This window comes from Bolinopsis microptera, chromosome 7, assembly GCF_026151205.1.
Source record: "Bolinopsis microptera isolate Bmic1 chromosome 7, MBARI_Bmic_1.0, whole genome shotgun sequence".
Lineage (NCBI taxonomy): Eukaryota > Metazoa > Ctenophora > Tentaculata > Lobata > Bolinopsidae > Bolinopsis > Bolinopsis microptera.
Window position 1 is genome coordinate 19,509,503 of NC_087078.1, and position 18,929 is coordinate 19,528,431.

General features: G+C 39.3%; 2 protein-coding genes across 3 annotated transcripts in view; both read left to right on the forward strand.

Moving 5' to 3' along the window:
* The first annotated feature begins 1,704 nt into the window (after positions 1–1,704).
* Positions 1,705–4,210, forward strand: LOC134818236 (tubulin polyglutamylase TTLL11-like). Its single transcript, XM_063827713.1, has one exon. The coding sequence runs from the start codon at positions 1,775–1,777 to the stop codon at positions 3,389–3,391; it is 1,617 nt and encodes a 538-aa protein (XP_063683783.1). The 5' UTR covers positions 1,705–1,774; the 3' UTR covers positions 3,392–4,210.
* Positions 4,211–4,347: 137 nt separating this feature from the next.
* The window catches only part of LOC134818235 (girdin-like), a 63,853-nt gene continuing 49,271 nt past the window's right edge, over positions 4,348–18,929 (forward strand). For both annotated transcript variants that reach the window (XM_063827711.1, XM_063827712.1), the window contains exons 1-2: positions 4,348–4,427; positions 7,035–7,123. In XM_063827711.1, coding sequence (XP_063683781.1) covers positions 4,389–4,427; positions 7,035–7,123 — 128 coding nt within the window. In that variant the 5' untranslated portion in view covers positions 4,348–4,388. The remainder of the gene's footprint in view (positions 4,428–7,034; positions 7,124–18,929) is intronic.

An 18,929-nucleotide genomic window follows, 5' to 3' on the forward strand; every position in this document is an offset into this window, starting at 1 on the left:
GTCGTGATCACTGATCCTCGTTGTCTTTTCACGTAGTCGTGATATGCTTGTATCACGTGGTGACCCCCACGTGGTGACTCCCACTGTCGACGATACAGGGGGAGCCGTGCACTTTGTGCGCTGCGGGTCATACAACGTATGATAACGATATGCAGCCGCGGCGGGCCTACAACGTGAGGTAAGATAGCCGAGGAGTGTTAATTTTTGAAAGGCAATTTAAAAAAATTTAAAAGTGATACTGATCGTGCTTCGGCCATCATAAAAACATTATGTCATCGGGCTGGCTATGGCCGGGTGCATATGCAAAGTTATACAATTAATCATGTTTCAGAAATTTGTAGCGCGATGCACTTCTGGGCCGCGTCGCACATCCAATAATACTTTTTTCAACCTTCGTTTAGTCAGAAATCTGGTAATAATATACTGTCGTATAAATATTTTTTGGTGTATGGTAAGATCGAGCGCTCGCCTTACCATACAAGAAATTGTCCGACATTGTAACGAACGACAGCACTGTTACGACGTTGTTGCACTCCTCAGTAGTCGATTTACCTGGCCTTGATCCATAGCCTTTACTTAAAGGTTTCATGTTTTACTTATTTCGCTAATTAATCAAAACTCTCTTCATCAGATAAGAATTGCTGTTCAGCTGTTATGTTGGACTGTTAGCAATTTTCTTGAAGCACTGTCAACTGTTTGCAGTTTGCCGAAAATCATACTGATGTCTTTCGCTTTCGTCGTATGAAATGGACAATTTTTCTTTTTATCACTTGTGATATGCTGACATAGAAGACTTTTGACTTTCCGATGTTATTCTTTCATTTTTGCTGCATGGCATTTGATATAATTGGATATATTTTGTTGTCTCTTAGGACCAATGAACATTCTGGATCCTACGTTTATAGGGCGTCTCTTTATCCAATCTTCAATTATGTTATCCTGATTGTTTGGCTGAGTCGATGGAGCCATGTGCGGGTGTTATTTTAATAACACATTTTATTTCATAATACCGCGTTTTATTTTGTATATTATTATCCCTAATTTCAGTGTATAGATAGGTTGTAACAGCATAGACCATATAAATCTATGGTACATGGCGGACTCAAGCTGCAACCTTGAATTTTCCAGTTAAAAGTTATACCAGTGACCACTATTCAACCAAGTCCTTTAAAGAAGCCATCTATCCAAATCTTAGCCCTTAGTGATCTAATTAGTAGATGACCGACTATAACTGGGTGCCAAATCGGGATATTGAGACTCTCACAACATTTCTTCCCTCACTGAAGATTTATTTGAATACAATTCTTATGTAATAAGAGGTTAAAACAACCTCCTTGGCCTCCAACCTCTGGCCATGATACTGCAGGTTACTCAAGTTTAAAGATCAGTAGTAACTAGGTATTTAATTTACTTATTTTGAAATGTTTCAAACAGTTACATCAAATCGATTTGGAACAGGGAGTTGTAGAGAAAGTGTTGTAACAAAAGTTGTACGCTTTCAAGATCCTACCCTAAAAAATTGATTTACTTAACAGACCAAAATGTCTTAAATTTCTGGCTCTTAGAGTGCTTCTGTTAGTGTTACCATGGTTACTTCAGGCTTATGAATATGACAGACACATGCTCTATGTGTTTATAGTCTATGATTTCAACTAATTTTACTGCGAATAATGTAATTTTAACACTGTTTATTTGTTGGCCTGTTGTTTTCGTAATTGTAAGCTGTTATTAAAACCAATTAAGTTCTCAACAAATTTTTCACTCCAGAAATTTGATGACATTGTCAGTAATCCAAGTCCAAGAAGTTCAAGAAGTTGCAGAGGTTGACATTATTTCAACAAATGGAACTGTTAAGGTTCGATCAACTACAATAAAACCTAAGAAGAAGAAGGTTCGTGTTTACTTGACCCGTACCAGCCTTCCTTCCTATTTACTGACAGATTCTCTGAAAGAGCTAGGATTCAGAGTTGATTTAATAGAATCTTCTTTTTTGCTAGCTGCCCACAGCAAGTTAAAATGCGATCTTCTTTGGTGTGGTTGTGAACATGATGAGGCTGTTCCAGCTAAACTGCAAAATAGGATACCGGCCATGAAGTTTGCTTGTAGAAAAGGTCCCATGTGCCAGTTGGTTAATCTAATGCATGAGCTCTTTCCTGGGCATTTCACATTCTTACCAATGTCATGGCCTATTCCCAGTCAGTATGCTGCTTTCTGTCATTATGCTTTTACTCAAAAGGATCCGAAGAATCCTCAGTTTTTTATTTTGAAACCTGATGAAGGATCACAAGGTGATGGCATATATCTCTTCAAATCTCCAATGGACATTACCCAAGGAACAATGTCTCGTAATTGTGTAGTTCAGAATTATATACACAATCCTCTCCTGATTGAAAACTATAAGTTTGATCTGAGACTGTATGTCCTCATTTCTAAACTTGATCCACTTGAAGCTTATTTGTGCAAAGAGGGTCTGGCAAGATTTTGTACAGAGAAGTATGAAAAACCAAGCACAAAAAATCTTGCAAAATCATACATGCATCTCACTAACTACTCCGTGAACAAATATAGCTCTGACTTCAACCGGGCAGAAGAAGTATCAGAGGGTTCTAAACGAACTGTGACCTCAGTTATGAAAACATTGGAGGCATTGGGCCATGACACTGAGAAAATATGGACATCAATCAAAGACATAGTGTTCAAGACTTTGATTTGTATTGCACCTCTAACAAAAGTAGAGCAACTCAACATGGACAATTTCAAGCCTAGCACCACCCAACACTTTCACTTGCTAGGCTTTGATATTTTGCTGGATGAAAATTTGAATCCATTTCTACTAGAAATCAATGGTTTTCCAAGCATGAGAACTGACTCAGAAATTTATGATGATCTGATGCAGAAAACGACTGTTCCCAGTCCTGTTGATGAAAAAGTTAAGAAAACTGCTCTAAAAGGAGCTCTTCATATACTGTTCAAAAATAAAGTTGATGAATCGTACTGTCCCGTTGTTGGCCCAGAAATATCGGATGACAGAAAACCTTATTTGATCTTTGAAGATTGTCGAAAGCTGTTCACTCTCTTCCTGAAGAAGTCAACACTACGCAAGGGTTCCATGTTGGGTTCATCCGGATTCAGGTCATTTGTGCGGTCTTGTAAAATACTCAGAATAATACCAGGTGTTACAAATGCAGACATGGACTTACTTTACATCAGTATCATTCAACAGAGCGATCAAAGCAGCCAGAAATGTTTATCATTCCTCTCATTTTATAGACTGGTGTTAACTTTGGCAGTAAGAAAGTTTCCTGATGAGCTCCGATATCTGGCATTGAAGCAATTCATCGACTTGTGTTTTGCCAACTATGCTGCTCCAACCAAATACCACTTCATTTAGTTAGGGTTTTGTAAATTTTGCAAAATTTTGATAAAACTGTGAATACATTATTATGTTTGAAATTATAGAGAAGTAATTGGAATCATTGATAATTGAATTTATTAGGTGCTTTATCATACTGTTATTAACGCAAACTATAGCTATGTAAGTTAATGTATAATGTACAATACGATTTATTGGATCAAATTATTCGTTTTTAGTTAAAAGTCATACAAATACTAACCAAAAATTATGTTATATTCTTAATATGATAATACGATTTAAACATCTTTTTTAAACTTTATAAACTGTATAGTGTGTAAAGATACATATTCTGGTCATTACCCGTATTTTCCCTTAATGATGCAATTCTTTTTCTAACTATTGAGTAAGGTGAAGTTATATAGATCAGAGATTTTTAATGAGATTTAAAACAAAGTATTCTGATGCATTGTGCAGGGTTAAGTTTATTAAACATTCAAGACTGGTAAGTGGTATATGTCGATAATTTCACTAACTGTATGTATTTTAGCTACAATTCGCTCTGGTGCCAAGAATTCATAGCGACGATAAACCACTTATTTGTTATTAAATCTTCTGCGATTTTCAACATTGAATTATTTGTTAAAGTCGTTTAGGTCTTTAGGTATAATGATAAGTTCTAGGTGTACGATCTAATTATTTCTAATATCTCTTATATTTCTGCCTGAGGTTGCAGGTATGGAGTTCAATTTGTGTTTAAATTTGTAAAACGTATTTTCTTTGATGTAAATGATTATTGTCTTTTATTATAAGATTGGTAACTCGTGTTTTATAAATAACTCGTGTTTTTTATAACAGTCAACAAAAAACGAAGTTTCCTTCTTAATCTCTACAATCCCAGTATTAAAATGTAATTTCCAGCAACTAAATTAAATTTGTACGGTCAACTTGATACCAGAATCGAGAACTTATAACTGCATTAACGTTAAAATGTTTACTTAAAGCGATAGGATCCCCATGAGAAGTGGCTTCTAACATGGGTGACGACTTCCTCAATTCATCTCTGTGTATCTGGGTGAGTTAATTGAGTACAGATTAGCTTTGATCTACATTCCACATGAATAATTCTCTACAAGTAGCGGACAACTGTTCACTTTCTTAGATCTTTATTAATCTGTCATCTTTAATTCATTGTACTCTCGAACACTTTTTGTGTATGGCCATGGTGCAGTCTTACTATTTTACACTATTTTACACTATTTTACACTATTTTACACTGTTTTTATTATCAAACTTTACACAAATCCAAAGTAGTTACTGAGAACATCCTAAAGACCTGATAAGTCTACTTAAAAGACTTGTAGAACTGAAAACTTACTATAAATACAAAAAATGGAACTTAAAACTGAACTTATCAAAATCAAAAATTATGCAAAAAATTGAACTTAAAACTGAAATTATCGAACTAATCAAATTTAAAATAAATTTCTCCACAATTGGCGGTTCGAGGCTAAATACCTTAAGTCTGTCAAGTCGTCACTATTATTCAAATTAATATTTCTTTTATTCAAATCGTCTAAAATAGTTTTAAAAGTATTACATTGATGTCTACCAATCCTTCCCCTCATATTTGACATACTATCAACAGCAAAATTTAGAGCTAGTTGTGGTGGTGAGTTGCAGTCGCTACGAAGAATGTGCCCAAACATTTTCCAGCGGGATTTATGAACTCTCTCTGAGAGTGGAGTTACATTGCAACGAGCATACAAGTCCTTGTTGCTGATGATGCGGGGATAGGTCATGTTGATGATACGCCTTAGATGTTTGCGTTGACACACATCAACTTTATTGATAATGTTCTGTGGAGCTGCCCAGCTGTTACAGTTGTATAATAAAACAGGGGTAACAAATGCTTCATACAGCTTGATTTTTACAGGAAGAGAAATGCGGGATTTCTCTGCCCATACCTTGCTGTATTTCTCAAAGGCAACGTAAGCAAGGATGCATCGGCGAGAGATATCAGCCTTACTGCAGAGCTTGGATCCAAGAGAAATAGTGTTGCGCCAGGGCTCTCTGTTCTTCACGGGTTCACCCTTGGCGTCTACCTCGTCCTTATCTGCAATGTAGAAGTGGACATGTTCTGTTTTGTCCTCGTTCACAAACAGGTTCCATTCTTCAAGGATCTCCTTACATATGGGCAGCATTTCTTTAAGAGTTTCCTCATCCTCGTCTGCAAAATCGCCATCGTCGGCGTATTCCCATTCAATAGGCATGAGGGTCTCGGGGTTGAACGGTGGGTTAGGCCGAATGGTAATCACTACTGCACGGAAGTGGTATAAAGCTTCAGCAAAGTACAGTGTGAAGAATGCACCAGATGCAGCATCACCTTGAAACGAACCCTCGGATGTTTCAAACTCTAAGGAAATGGTGTTGTTGATTTTTATCCTCAATTTGGTGTTGGAGAGCAAGTATCTCGCCAAACGAATGTCGTCCTCACAACAACCAGCATCAGCCAAAAGTTCCAGGATAACTGATCTCTTGATGGTATCGAAGGCCGAGCTCATGTCGATTCCCATCTTGTGGAACTCCCATCTCTTCTCTTTAACAACAGAAATCAGAATTCGTTGAGTCCAGACAATATTGGCACAACTATGACCAGCCTTGTAGGCATTTTGCCATGGTCCTGTGTACTCTGCAATTTGCCTTTGAATTCTGTGTAGGGTAATCAAGGAGAGCAGTTTCCTAGTTCCATTCAGAAGGCAAAGAGGTCTGAGGCTCTTTAGAGGTCCTTTTGGTTTCCCTGGCTTCTGAAGAGGGGTTAGAAACCCTTCCGTAAAAGAGGGTACATGCTCATGTACTTCAAATGATCGATTAATGAGACATGCATATTGCTGGAAGAATACAGGTGGTGCGTACTTCAGCAGCTCGTTAGGAATCTCATCAGGACCTACTGCTTTCCCATTTTTCAACTTTGAAGCAGCATATTGGACTTCTAAGGAAGTTATAGGAGTATTCAGAGGACGTGGGGGTCCAGTGAAAGGTACCAAAGGAGGGTCTGAGCTGTTGTAGTGATTTTTAAACCACTCTCTAATGATACTTGCTTTCTCATCGTCACTTGCAACTAGCTGATTTTCAGAGTTGAAGACAGATATTGACAGATATTACACTGTTTTACACTATTTTACGCTATTTTACACTATCTTACATTATTTTACACTATTTTTCACTATTTTACACTATTTTACACTTTTAATTACACTTAACCAAATTAACTTCTAAAAATCTTCTTTTTTCCTATTATATATTATTTTCCAATCTTCACATAGTACATTTCCAAAGGTAGAACATAACTTTGGTTTTACACTTTTTACACTACACTTTTGCCTTTTTTTTATGTATGGTGTAAAAAATGTAGCGAGCCCCCCTATTTCTCTATTTACCACCTTTACCATCTTTACCACCTCTACCACCTTTACTACCTTTACTACCTTCACCACCTTTACTAAGTTACTACCTCTATCACCTTTACTACCTTTACCACCTTAACCACCTTTAACACCTTAACCACCTTAACCACCTTTACCACCTTTACCACCTTTACTACCTTTACCACCTTAACCACCTTTGCTACCTTTACAACCTCTCACCTTTACTACCTTTACCACCTGGTGTTCTTTTTCAGTTAACACGGACATTTGAGCAGCTCCAGCCACCCACCAACCTCTTCCACTTGTCAGATGGAGAATTCCTCAACAAAATCATGGCAAATATGTAAGTGCCAATTTTGTAACCACGAGAACCATTGGATATCAACTAATATTTGAATAATATGACTGCCAGAGACCAAGGAAAATGTTTTCAAACCCACTGTGTGGTTAAATCTTCTTGTCCCGACAGATAATGCTGTAATCTAGTATTTGTGGGAGATAGCGATGTAATCTAGTATTTGTGGGAGATAGCGCTGTAATCTAGTATTTGTGGGAGATAGCGCTGTAATCTAGTATTTGTGGGAGATAGCGCTGTAATCTAGTATTTGTGGGAGATAGCGATGTAATCTAGTATTTGTGGGAGATAGCGATGTAATCTAGTATTTGTGGGAGATAGCGATGTAATCTAGTATTTGTGGGAGATAGCGATGTAATCTAGTATTTGTGGGAGATAGCGATGTAATCTAGTATTTGTGGGAGATAGCGATGTAATCTAGTATTTGTGGGAGATAGCGATGTAATCTAGTATTTGTGGGAGATAGCGATGTAATCTAGTATTTGTGGGAGATAGCGATGTAATCTAGTATTTGTGGGAGATAGCGATGTAATCTAGTATTTGTGGGAGATAGCGATGTAATCTAGTATTTGTGGGAGATAGCGATGTAATCTAGTATTTGTGGGAGATAGCGATGTAATCTAGTATTTGTGGGAGATAGCGATGTAATCTAGTATTTGTGGGAGATAGCGATGTAATCTAGTATTTGTGGGAGATAGCGCTGTAATCTAGTATTTGTGGGAGATAGCGATGTAATCTAGTATTTGTGGGAGATAGCGATGTAATCTAGTATTTGTGGGAGATAGCGATGTAATCTAGTATTTGTGGGAGATAGCGATGTAATCTAGTATTTGTGGGAGATAGCGATGTAATCTAGTATTTGTGGGAGATAGCGATGTAATCTAGTATTTGTGGGAGATAGCGATGTAATCTAGTATTTGTGGGAGATAGCGATGTAATCTAGTATTTGTGGGAGATAGCGATGTAATCTAGTATTTGTGGGAGATAGCGATGTAATCTAGTATTTGTGGGAGATAGCGATGTAATCTAGTATTTGTGGGAGATAGCGATGTAATCTAGTATTTGTGGGAGATAGCGATGTAATCTAGTATTTGTGGGAGATAGCGCTGTAATCTAGTATTTGTGGGAGATAGCGATGTAATCTAGTATTTGTGGGAGATAGCGATGTAATCTAGTATTTGTGGGAGATAGCGATGTAATCTAGTATTTGTGGGAGATAGCGATGTAATCTAGTATTTGTGGGAGATAGCGATGTAATCTAGTATTTGTGGGAGATAGCGATGTAATCTAGTATTTGTGGGAGATAGCGATGTAATCTAGTATTTGTGGGAGATAGCGATGTAATCTAGTATTTGTGGGAGATAGCGATGTAATCTAGTATTTGTGGGAGATAGCGATGTTATCTAGTATTTGTGGGAGATAGCGCTGTAATCTAGTATTTGTGGGAGATAGCGCTGTAATCTAGTATTTGTGGGAGATAGCGATGTAATCTAGTATTTGTGGGAGATAGCGATGTAATCTAGTATTTGTGGGAGATAGCGCTGTAATCTAGTATTTGTGGGAGATAGCGATGTAATCTAGTATTTGTGGGAGATAGCGATGTAATCTAGTATTTGTGGGAGATAGCGATGTAATCTAGTATTTGTGGGAGATAGCGATGTAATCTAGTATTTGTGGGAGATAGCGATGTAATCTAGTATTTGTGGGAGATAGCGATGTAATCTAGTATTTGTGGGAGATAGCGATGTAATCTAGTATTTGTGGGAGATAGCGATGTAATCTAGTATTTGTGGGAGATAGCGATGTAATCTAACTTATTTGTGGGAGATAGCGATGTAATCTAGTATTTGTGGGAGATATAAACAAAAGCTCTAAGAAACAGATGGTAAACAAAGTAAACATTTCTGTCCCCTAATCTTTCTCACACAAAAGTCATGCAATTTGCATACTTCTCCATTTAACTCTATTTTGAGCGATTAAAGTTAAATAGTTTAAATCACATAAATTATTTAACGATAATTTTCGAACACTAAGGTCGTGTAGAATCAGTGAGAAAAGGTTTGACTGCGGTCTTCCACGCCGCCCTTGAAGCTGTAAGGTGTTAACAGCAAAAACAAGCGACGAATAGGCTGGACCATCTGTAGGCCCACGCAGTACATGTCCGAGCATCCTCCACCGACTACGAGCCACTTTAGCTGACAATGGTTCGCTATTGCAGCGTTTATACAAGTTCTTGTTGGAAATGATGTGAGGGTATTTGTAATTCAAAATTGATCGCAGATGACGTCTGTGAGCAATATCTAGTTTTTCCAATACTGATTTAGGGGCAGCCCAGCAAGATGAATTGTACATTAAAACGGATACTACCAGAGCCTCATACAATAGAAGCCTCTTGCTCAGAGGGATCTTATGGTTCCAAGCTTTCTTGTATTTGTTAAACGCGGCATATCCCAGACATATCCTTCTAGAGATGTCCTCCTTGCTACAAAGCATGGAGCCAAGCGTGATACTCTTTCTCCAGAGCTCGTTCCCTGCAATTGGCTTACCCTGATCGTCTTTAGCTCCCTTTTCAGCTAAGTACACATGAGTGAAATCAGTTTTGTCTTCGTTAACGAAGAGATTCCAATCTTTAAGGACTTCTGTTGCAATAGGCAACAGCTCCCTCAAATTGTCCTCATCTTCATCATTGAAGTCGATATCATCAGCATACTCACTGTCAAGTGGAAGACCGATATCGGTGATAGGTGGGTTAGGCCTATTCATTTCAGTTTCAAGCCTGTTACGGAGGTCACGCAAGGCACCCGCTAAGACAAGTGTGAACAAACATCCAGACAGACAGTCACCTTGGAATGCACCGAGAAAACTCTGGAATTCAGCAGACAGTGTACCGTTGATGTTGACTTTGAGCTTGGTGTTGGAAAGCAAAAGTCTTACCAAACGGACTTCGTCATCATCACAGCCACACTCAACAAGAAGATCGAGGATGGTAGATCGTCGTATAGTGTCAAAGGCACTAGACATATCGATCCCCATACGATGGTATTCCCACCTCTTCCTCTGGACAACTGATAACATCACACGCTGGCACCATACAATGTCAGCACATGATCTACCCTGCTTGTAAGCACATTGCCATGGACCAGTGAAGGCATTGACTTTATTCTCAATTCTCTTCAAGGTTGCCATTGAAAGAATCTTTCTAACAGCATTTGAGAGAGTGAGGGGTCGTAGATTCTTCACTGGACCAATGGGCTTATTTGGCTTCTGTAAGGGGGTAATGTTTGCCTGTCCAATGGGGTCAAGGTAGGAATTGGTCTCGAAGCTTCTATTGATAATGTCTGCAAAACGTCTGTGTACTGATCCAGTAGAATACTTGAGAAGCTCGTTAGGAATTCCATCTGGGCCGTTAGCTCGACCATTTTTGAGACTTCTGGCAGCTGATCCGATTTCTTCACTAGTGAATGGCTTAACTAGTGGGCGAGGAGGTCCTACAAAAGGTTCTAAAGGTGCTTCATCACGAGTAAGTTGTTGCTCAAGGTACTTAGCAACTACGGCAGCTTTACCAGTGTCTGTTGCAATATTGCACCCTTTCTCATCATGAACACCAATACTAGAAGGGGCTTTAGGTAAGTTCAGGGTTCGAACAGCTTCAAACATTTTCTTACTATCTGTTGTTGAACTGATGGTATTACAGATAGCATCAGCAGCAGCTGATCGTTTGTTAGAAAGTCTCTGCTTGATCTGATTGGTGAGGCAGTTAATAGATGATCTAAGTGAGGTTCTGTCTAAAGACTGGTTATCATTAAGCTGCTGTCTCAACAAGTAACGCTGGCTAGATAAGTTTTTCACCTCATCATCGTCGCTGCGATTACGTTTCCTGTGTCTGATGACACCAATTGACGATTTTGCAGCATCCTTTATGGACTCAAGTAAGCCATTCAAGTCTGAATTTGGATCCAGAGCAGAAACAGTGTTACTTAAGTTATCATCTAAGGATTGACGATATTTCACCTGAATGGTGGGGTTCGAGGTGAGTTCAGAGGTGTTGAACTTTAAGGATGACTTGGAGTGGCGTTTATAGCAAAGACAGATGTCCTTAAAGTCTACTCTAGTGACAACAAATCTGTGATCAGAGTATGTCAAAGTGCCTGCATAAGATCTAGAATCTTGTAGCATTGGCTTCGACCTACTCCGACACAGGATGAAATCGATCTGAGAATAGACCGGGATCGTCTTTTTACTATTTCGCCCGGCACTCCAGTCCTTCCTCCAGCCAGTGTAGGTGGTCGTATGTCGAGCAGGATGATAAAAACCAGTGTTGGAGGCAAAGAGGTCAAATTCTGATAACAAGTCTAACAAGTTTTCCCCCATATCGTTGCGCAAACCCATACCATGTTTACCCATGAAACGACCAAAACCAAAGTCCTTATCTGAAGTAGTCATTTTTCCCAACTTTGAATTAAAATCCCCCAAAACAAATATCTCAACATTAGCAGGGACATTTAGAGCGTCCCTAACTTGGCCGTAGAAATTAATCAACAGTTGTTGATCATTTTCTGCAAGTTTCTTGTGTGGCCCATATACATTGACCACCCTACATTTGATAAATTTTCCTGATTTTGTAGGGAGTTCTAGGTCCAAAAAGCTTACTCGATCACTGATACTGTTCCAGCATACCACATAGTCAATAAATCGGGGACTGATAACAAAACCGAGTCCATAGTGCCGGCCATTTTTCTGCTCAAACAATAAGAGTTTGTATCCGTTGCTAAGACTGCAAGAATCCGGTTTTACAACCTTAGTCTCCTGAATAGCGCAGATATCTATGCCGTACCGTAGACAATCGGTACCCAGTTGCTCCCGTTTGCTGTGGATGTCGTCTGGATCGTCACAAGAACCGAGGCCACGTATGTTAAAGGTGGCGAAGCTGATGAGGAGTGTAGCAAACAGGGATCGTCCTGTAGCTGAGGTAAACATTACGGAGGGCGATGTTGTCGTCTCTCCGCCGCTGGCGTTACCCATACGGTCCATCTGTGGGAGATAGCGATGTAATCTAGTATTTGTGGGAGATAGCGATGTAATCTAGTATTTGTGGGAGATAGCGCTGTAATCTAGTATTTGTGGGAGATAGCGATGTAATCTAGTATTTGTGGGAGATAGCGATGTAATCTAGTATTTGTGGGAGATAGCGATGTAATCTAGTATTTGTGGGAGATAGCGATGTAATCTAGTATTTGTGGGAGATAGCGATGTAATCTAGTATTTGTGGGAGATAGCGATGTAATCTAGTATTTGTGGGAGATAGCGATGTAATCTAATATTTGTGGGAGATAGCGATGTAATCTAGTATTTGTGGGAGATAGCGATGTAATCTAGTATTTGTGGGAGATAGCGATGTAATCTAATATTTGTGGGAGATAGCGATGTAATCTAGTATTTGTGGGAGATAGCGATGTAATCTAGTATTTGTGGGAGATAGCGATGTAATCTAATATTTGTGGGAGATAGCGATGTTATCTAGTATTTGTGGGAGATAGCGATGTAATCTAGTATTTGTGGGAGATAGCGATGTAATCTAGTATTTGTGGGAGATAGCGCTGTAATCTAGTATTTGTGGGAGATAGCGCTGTAATCTAGTATTTGTGGGAGATAGCGATGTAATCTAGTATTTGTGGGAGATAGCGATGTAATCTAGTATTTGTGGGAGATAGCGCTGTAATCTAGTATTTGTGGGAGATAGCGATGTAATCTAGTATTTGTGGGAGATAGCGATGTAATCTAGTATTTGTGGGAGATAGCGATGTAATCTAGTATTTGTGGAGATAGCGATGTAATCTAGTATTTGTGGGAGATAGCGATGTAATCTAGTATTTGTGGGAGATAGCGATGTAATCTAGTATTTGTGGGAGATAGCGATGTAATCTAGTATTTGTGGGAGATAGCGATGTAATCTAGTATTTGTGGGAGATAGCGATGTAATCTAGTATTTGTGGGAGATAGCGATGTAATCTAGTATTTGTGGGAGATAGCGATGTAATCTAGTATTTGTGGGAGATAGCGATGTAATCTAGTATTTGTGGGAGATAGCGATGTAATCTAGTATTTGTGGGAGATAGCGATGTAATCTAGTATTTGTGGGAGATAGCGCTGTAATCTAGTATTTGTGGGAGATAGCGATGTAATCTAGTATTTGTGGGAGATAGCGATGTAATCTAGTATTTGTGGGAGATAGCGATGTAATCTAGTATTTGTGGGAGATAGCGATGTAATCTAGTATCTGTGGGAGATAGCGATGTAATCTAGTATTTGTGGGAGATAGCGATGTAATCTAGTATTTGTGGGAGATAGCGATGTAATCTAGTATTTGTGGGAGATAGCGATGTAATCTAGTATTTGTGGGAGATAGCGATGTAATCTAGTATTTGTGGGAGATAGCGATGTAATCTAGTATTTGTGGGAGATAGCGATGTAATCTAGTATTTGTGGGAGATAGCGATGTAATCTAACTTATTTGTGGGAGATAGCGATGTAATCTAGTATTTGTGGGAGATAGCGATGTAATCTAGTATTTGTGGGAGATAGCGATGTAATCTAGTATTTGTGGGAGATAGCGATGTAATCTAGTATCTGTGGGAGATAGCGATGTAATCTTGTATTTGTGGGAGATAGCGATGTAATCTAGTATTTGTGGGAGATAGCGCTGTAATCTAGTATTTGTGGGAGATAGCGATGTAATCTAGTATTTGTGGGAGATAGCGATGAAATCTAGTATTTGTGGGAGATAGCGATGTAATCTTGTATTTGTGGAGATAGCGATGTAATCTAGTATTTGTGGGAGATAGCGATGTAATCTAATATTTGTGGGAGATAGCGATGTAATCTAGTATTTGTGGGAGATAGCGATGTAATCTAGTATTTGTGGGAGATAGCGATGTAATCTAATATTTGTGGGAGATAGCGATGTTATCTAGTATTTGTGGAGATAGCGATGTAATCTAGTATTTGTGGGAGATAGCGATGTAAGTATTGGGAGATCTGTAATCTAGTATTTGTGGGAGATAGCGATGTAATCTAGTATTTGTGGGAGATAGCGATGTAATCTAGTATTGTGGAGATAGCGATGTATCTAGTATTTGTGGGAGATAGCGCTGTAATCTAGTATTTGTGGGAGATAGCGATGTAATCTAGTATTTGTGGGAGATAGCGATGTAATCTAGTATTTGTGGGAGATAGCGATGTAATCTAGTATTTGTGGGAGATAGCGATGTAATCTAGTATTTGTGGGAGGATAGCGATGTAATCTAGTATTTGTGGGAGATAGCGATGTAATCTAGTTTTGTGGGAGATAGCGATGTAATCTAGTATTTGTGGGAGATAGCGCTGTAATCTAGTATTTGTGGGAGATAGCGATGTAATCTAGTATTTGTGGGAGATAGCGCTGTAATCTAGTATTTGTGGGAGATAGCGATGTAATCTAGTATTTGTGGGAGATAGCGATGTAATCTAGTATTTGTGGGAGATAGCGATGTAATCTAGTATTTGTGGGAGATAGCGAGTAATCTAGTATTTGTGGGAGATAGAGATGTAATCATTATTTGGGGGAGATAGCGATGTAATCTAGTATTTGTGGGAGATAGCGATGTAATCTAGTATTTGTGGGAGATAGCGATGTAATCTAGTATTTGTGGGAGATAGCGATGTAATCTAGTATTTGTGGGAGATAGCGATGTAATCTAGTATTTGTGGGAGATAGCGATGTAATCTAGTATTTGTGGGAGATAGCGATGTAATCTAGTATTTGTGGGAGATAGCGATGTAATCTAGTATTTGTGGGAGATAGCGATGTAATCTAGTATTTGTGGGAGATAGCGATGTAATCTAGTATTTGTGGGAGATAGCGATGTAATCTAGTATTTGTGGGAGATAGCGATGTAATCTAGTATTTGTGGGAGATAGCGATGTAATCTAGTATTTGTGGGAGATAGCGATGTAATCTAGTATTTGTGGGAGATAGCGATGTAATCTAGTATTTGTGGGAGATAGCGCTGTAATCTAGTATTTGTGGGGATAGCGATGTAATCTAGTATTTGTGGGAGATAGCGATGTAATCTAGTATTTGTGGGAGATAGCGATGTAATCTAGTATTTGTGGGAGATAGCGATGTAATCTAGTATTGTGGGAGATAGCGATGGTAATCTAGTATTTGTGGGAGATAGCGATGTAATCTAGTATTTGTGGGAGATAGCGATGTAATCTAGTATTTGTGGGAGATAGCGAAATGTAATCTACGTATCTTGCTGTGGGAGATAGCGATGTAATCTAGTATTTTTGGGACGATAGCGATGTAATCTAGTATTTGTGGGAGATCGCCGACTGTAATCTAGTAATTGTGGGCAGATCGCGCTGAAATCTCGTACTTTGTGGGACGATAGCGCTGTCAATCTAGATTTGTGGTAGATAGGCGATGTAACTCTAGTATTTGTGAGGAGATAGCGCTGTAATCTCGTCTTTGTGGGAGATAGCGCTTGTAATCAAGTATTTGTGGGAGATAGCGATGTAATCTAGTATTAGTGGACGAATAGCGCTGTAATCTAGTAATGTGGGAGATAGCGATGTAATCTAGTGTATTGTAATGGGATGATAGCGATGTAATCCTAGTATTTGTGGGAGATAGCGATTGTAATCTAGTATTTGTGGGAGATAGCGATGTAATCTAGTATTTGTGGGAGATAGCGATGTATCTAGTATTTGTGGGAGATAGAGATGTAATCTAGTATTTGTGGGAGATAGCGATGTAATCTAGTATTTGTGGGAGATAGAGATGTAATCTAGTATTTGTGGGAGATAGCGATGTAATCTAGTATTTGTGGGAGATAGCGATGTAATCTAGTATTTGTGGGAGATAGCGATGTAATCTAGTATTTGTGGGAGATAGAGATGTAATCTAATATTTGTGGGAGATAGTGATGTAATCTAGTATTTGTGGGAGATAGCGATGTAATCTAGTATTTGTGGGAGATAGAGATGTAATCTAATAATTTGTGTGAGATAGCGATGTAATCTAGTATTTTGTGGGAGATAGCGATGTAATCTAGTATTTGTGGAGATAGCGCTGTAATCTAGTATTTGTGGGAGATAGCGATGTAATCTAGTATTTGTGGGAGATAGCGATGTAATCTAGTATTTGTGGGAGATAGCGATGTAATCTAGTATTTGTGGGAGATAGCGATGTAATCTAGTATTTGTGGGAGATAGCGATGTAATCTAGTATTTGTGGGAGATAGCGATGTAATCTAGTATTTGTGGGAGATAGCGATGTAATCTAGTATTTGTGGGAGATAGCGCTGTAATCTAGTATTTGTGGGAGATAGCGATGTAATCTAGTATTTGTGGGAGATAGAGATGTAATCTAGTATTTGTGGGAGATAGCGATGTAATCTAGTATTTGTGGGAGATTAGCGATGTAATCTAATATTTGTGGAGGATAGCGCTGTAATCTAGTATTTGTGGGAGATAGCGATGTAATCTAGTATTTGTGGGAGATAGCGATGTAATCTAGTATTTGTGGGAGATAGCGATGTAATCTAGTATTTGTGGGAGATAGCGATGTAATCTAGTATTTGTGGGAGATAGCGATGTAATCTAGTATTTGTGGGAGATAGCGATGTAATTTCTAATATTCGCGAAAATACCCCGCTAACTGAATCCAGCATGCTACAATTTAGCCCTGACCACATCAACCAATCAATGTAACGGAATTAAGAGTAGCTAGCTGGCTTACCTCTAGAAATACGATACCAAGTGCTCTGTAACTTTATCAAGTGCAGCACTTGAGTTGTGGGTTGGTTAGCTACAATATCTGGGGGGCCGGGGGGGGGGGGGGGGGGGGGGGGGGGTACACTACACACAATATCTGGCAACGGTGCTACTTTATGAATCAGAATTTGTTGAGGGAAGCCGATCCATGTTTATTGTTTATGAAGTTTTCAGGTTGATTTCTAAATCGTTGTCTATTTTAAGGTTATGATTACTTATCATATTTGATATTAGGAATATGAACAGTGCCAAGATAACCGAAATAACTGATAACTAAATAACCTTCAATGCCTCAGTGATTGTCGTGTGATAAGCATTAAACACCATGCTAAGATCACCGTATAACTTGTTTTCTTAGAAATACATTACCGTGCACGTGGTCTATAACTGCGCTACCTGGCCGTCTATACCGAGCTGTAAATTAAAGTAACACTTAATAAACATGTTAATAGTCTTGTTAATTACCGTTATTGCACTGATCACCTAATAGTAATATTGATATGATTAGATTATGAAAGGCGTGTTGTGTACAATCTAGAAATACCCACGAGGCTTTAATGAGAATGCTCAAGGGAATTGGGACCTGGGACCTGTACAACTTTCCCTTATCACCTGCTGAGTGCTGAGGACTGACAGCCATCCACCAGGCACCTAGGGGCCGGGGGGAGTAGGGGCGGGACCTGCTGAGTGCTGAGTGCTGAGGACTGACAGCCATGCAGGGGCCGGGGGGAGTAGGGGCGGGACTTAACGTCCGTGTATAAAACGCTGTTCACTGCATTGGCAATTATTACAAACAATGCGATAGACATTGTACTATGTCCCATTCTCATAAAGGATCATGCAGGTAGGTGGCTGAACTACTAGACAAAACTAGATTAGTTCCAGGTCAGGTTAGTTATAATTAACTTAGTTAGTTCTGCTAAGAGAAGAGAAAACCAACTCTCTTACCTGTACATGATGGGACGAATGCCAGGGGGTATAAGACCAGTTCTAATTAGATATAAGAGTGGTTGTCATGGTTACTGTAAGGGTGAGCAATGAGCCCTCCATTTGGTCATCTTTTGGTTTTGTGTTAATAGGGGGGGGGGGCCTAATAAACCATTCCAGTTCCAGTTTCCAAGTTGGATTGACACACATTAAAGCCGGTGAGCATGAGACATGGTTCATCATCACATTCGTTATTACTGGGAAGTGCAAAATGCACACTGTAATTCGAGAGAGTTCGACGAATTATAAAGTGAATTTTACCACCAAACCCAACCAATGTTAATTAAAGGGAAAAATTTGTACAGCAAAGTGATAATTCCTTGTATTTAGTTAACTTCGACCTGTCTGAAGTACCAGTCACGTACCAGTCACGTACCAGTCACGTAATTTACACGTGCCAGTCACGTACCAGTCACGTACCAGTCACGTAATTTACACGTGCCAGTCACGTGCTAGTTACAGAAACTGAAGTTTTGCCGACGTGCGAGGGGAACTAATTACCACCAATCAGCTCTGTTTTCTGCTGCTTTCTACTGATTACTATTTACTGTTTGTAGTGTACACTGTACAGTTAGACACAGTTGTTGGATACTGCTATCTCTCTACTTCTCTGAAGATGGCATGCAGATGAAATAAACAATAAACATAATTCGTTATCAGTATAATTGTAAGAAAGTATAAATTATTAATTAATTGGCAAAGATAACATCAGCACTGCTGCACTAATTATAATGAATAGATAATCTGCTTACAAGTTACAATGAAATAGTTATCTGCTTAACCCAGCTAGCCTTAACCCAGCTAGCACCGACCCAGCTAGCACCGACCCAGCTAGCACCGACCCAGCTAGCACCGACCCAGCTAGCACCGGACCCAGCTAGCACCGACCCAGCTAGCACCGACCCAGCTAGCAACCGACCCAGCTAGCACCGACCCAGCTAGCACCGACCCAGCTAGCACCCGACCCAGCTAGCACCGACCCAGCTAGCAC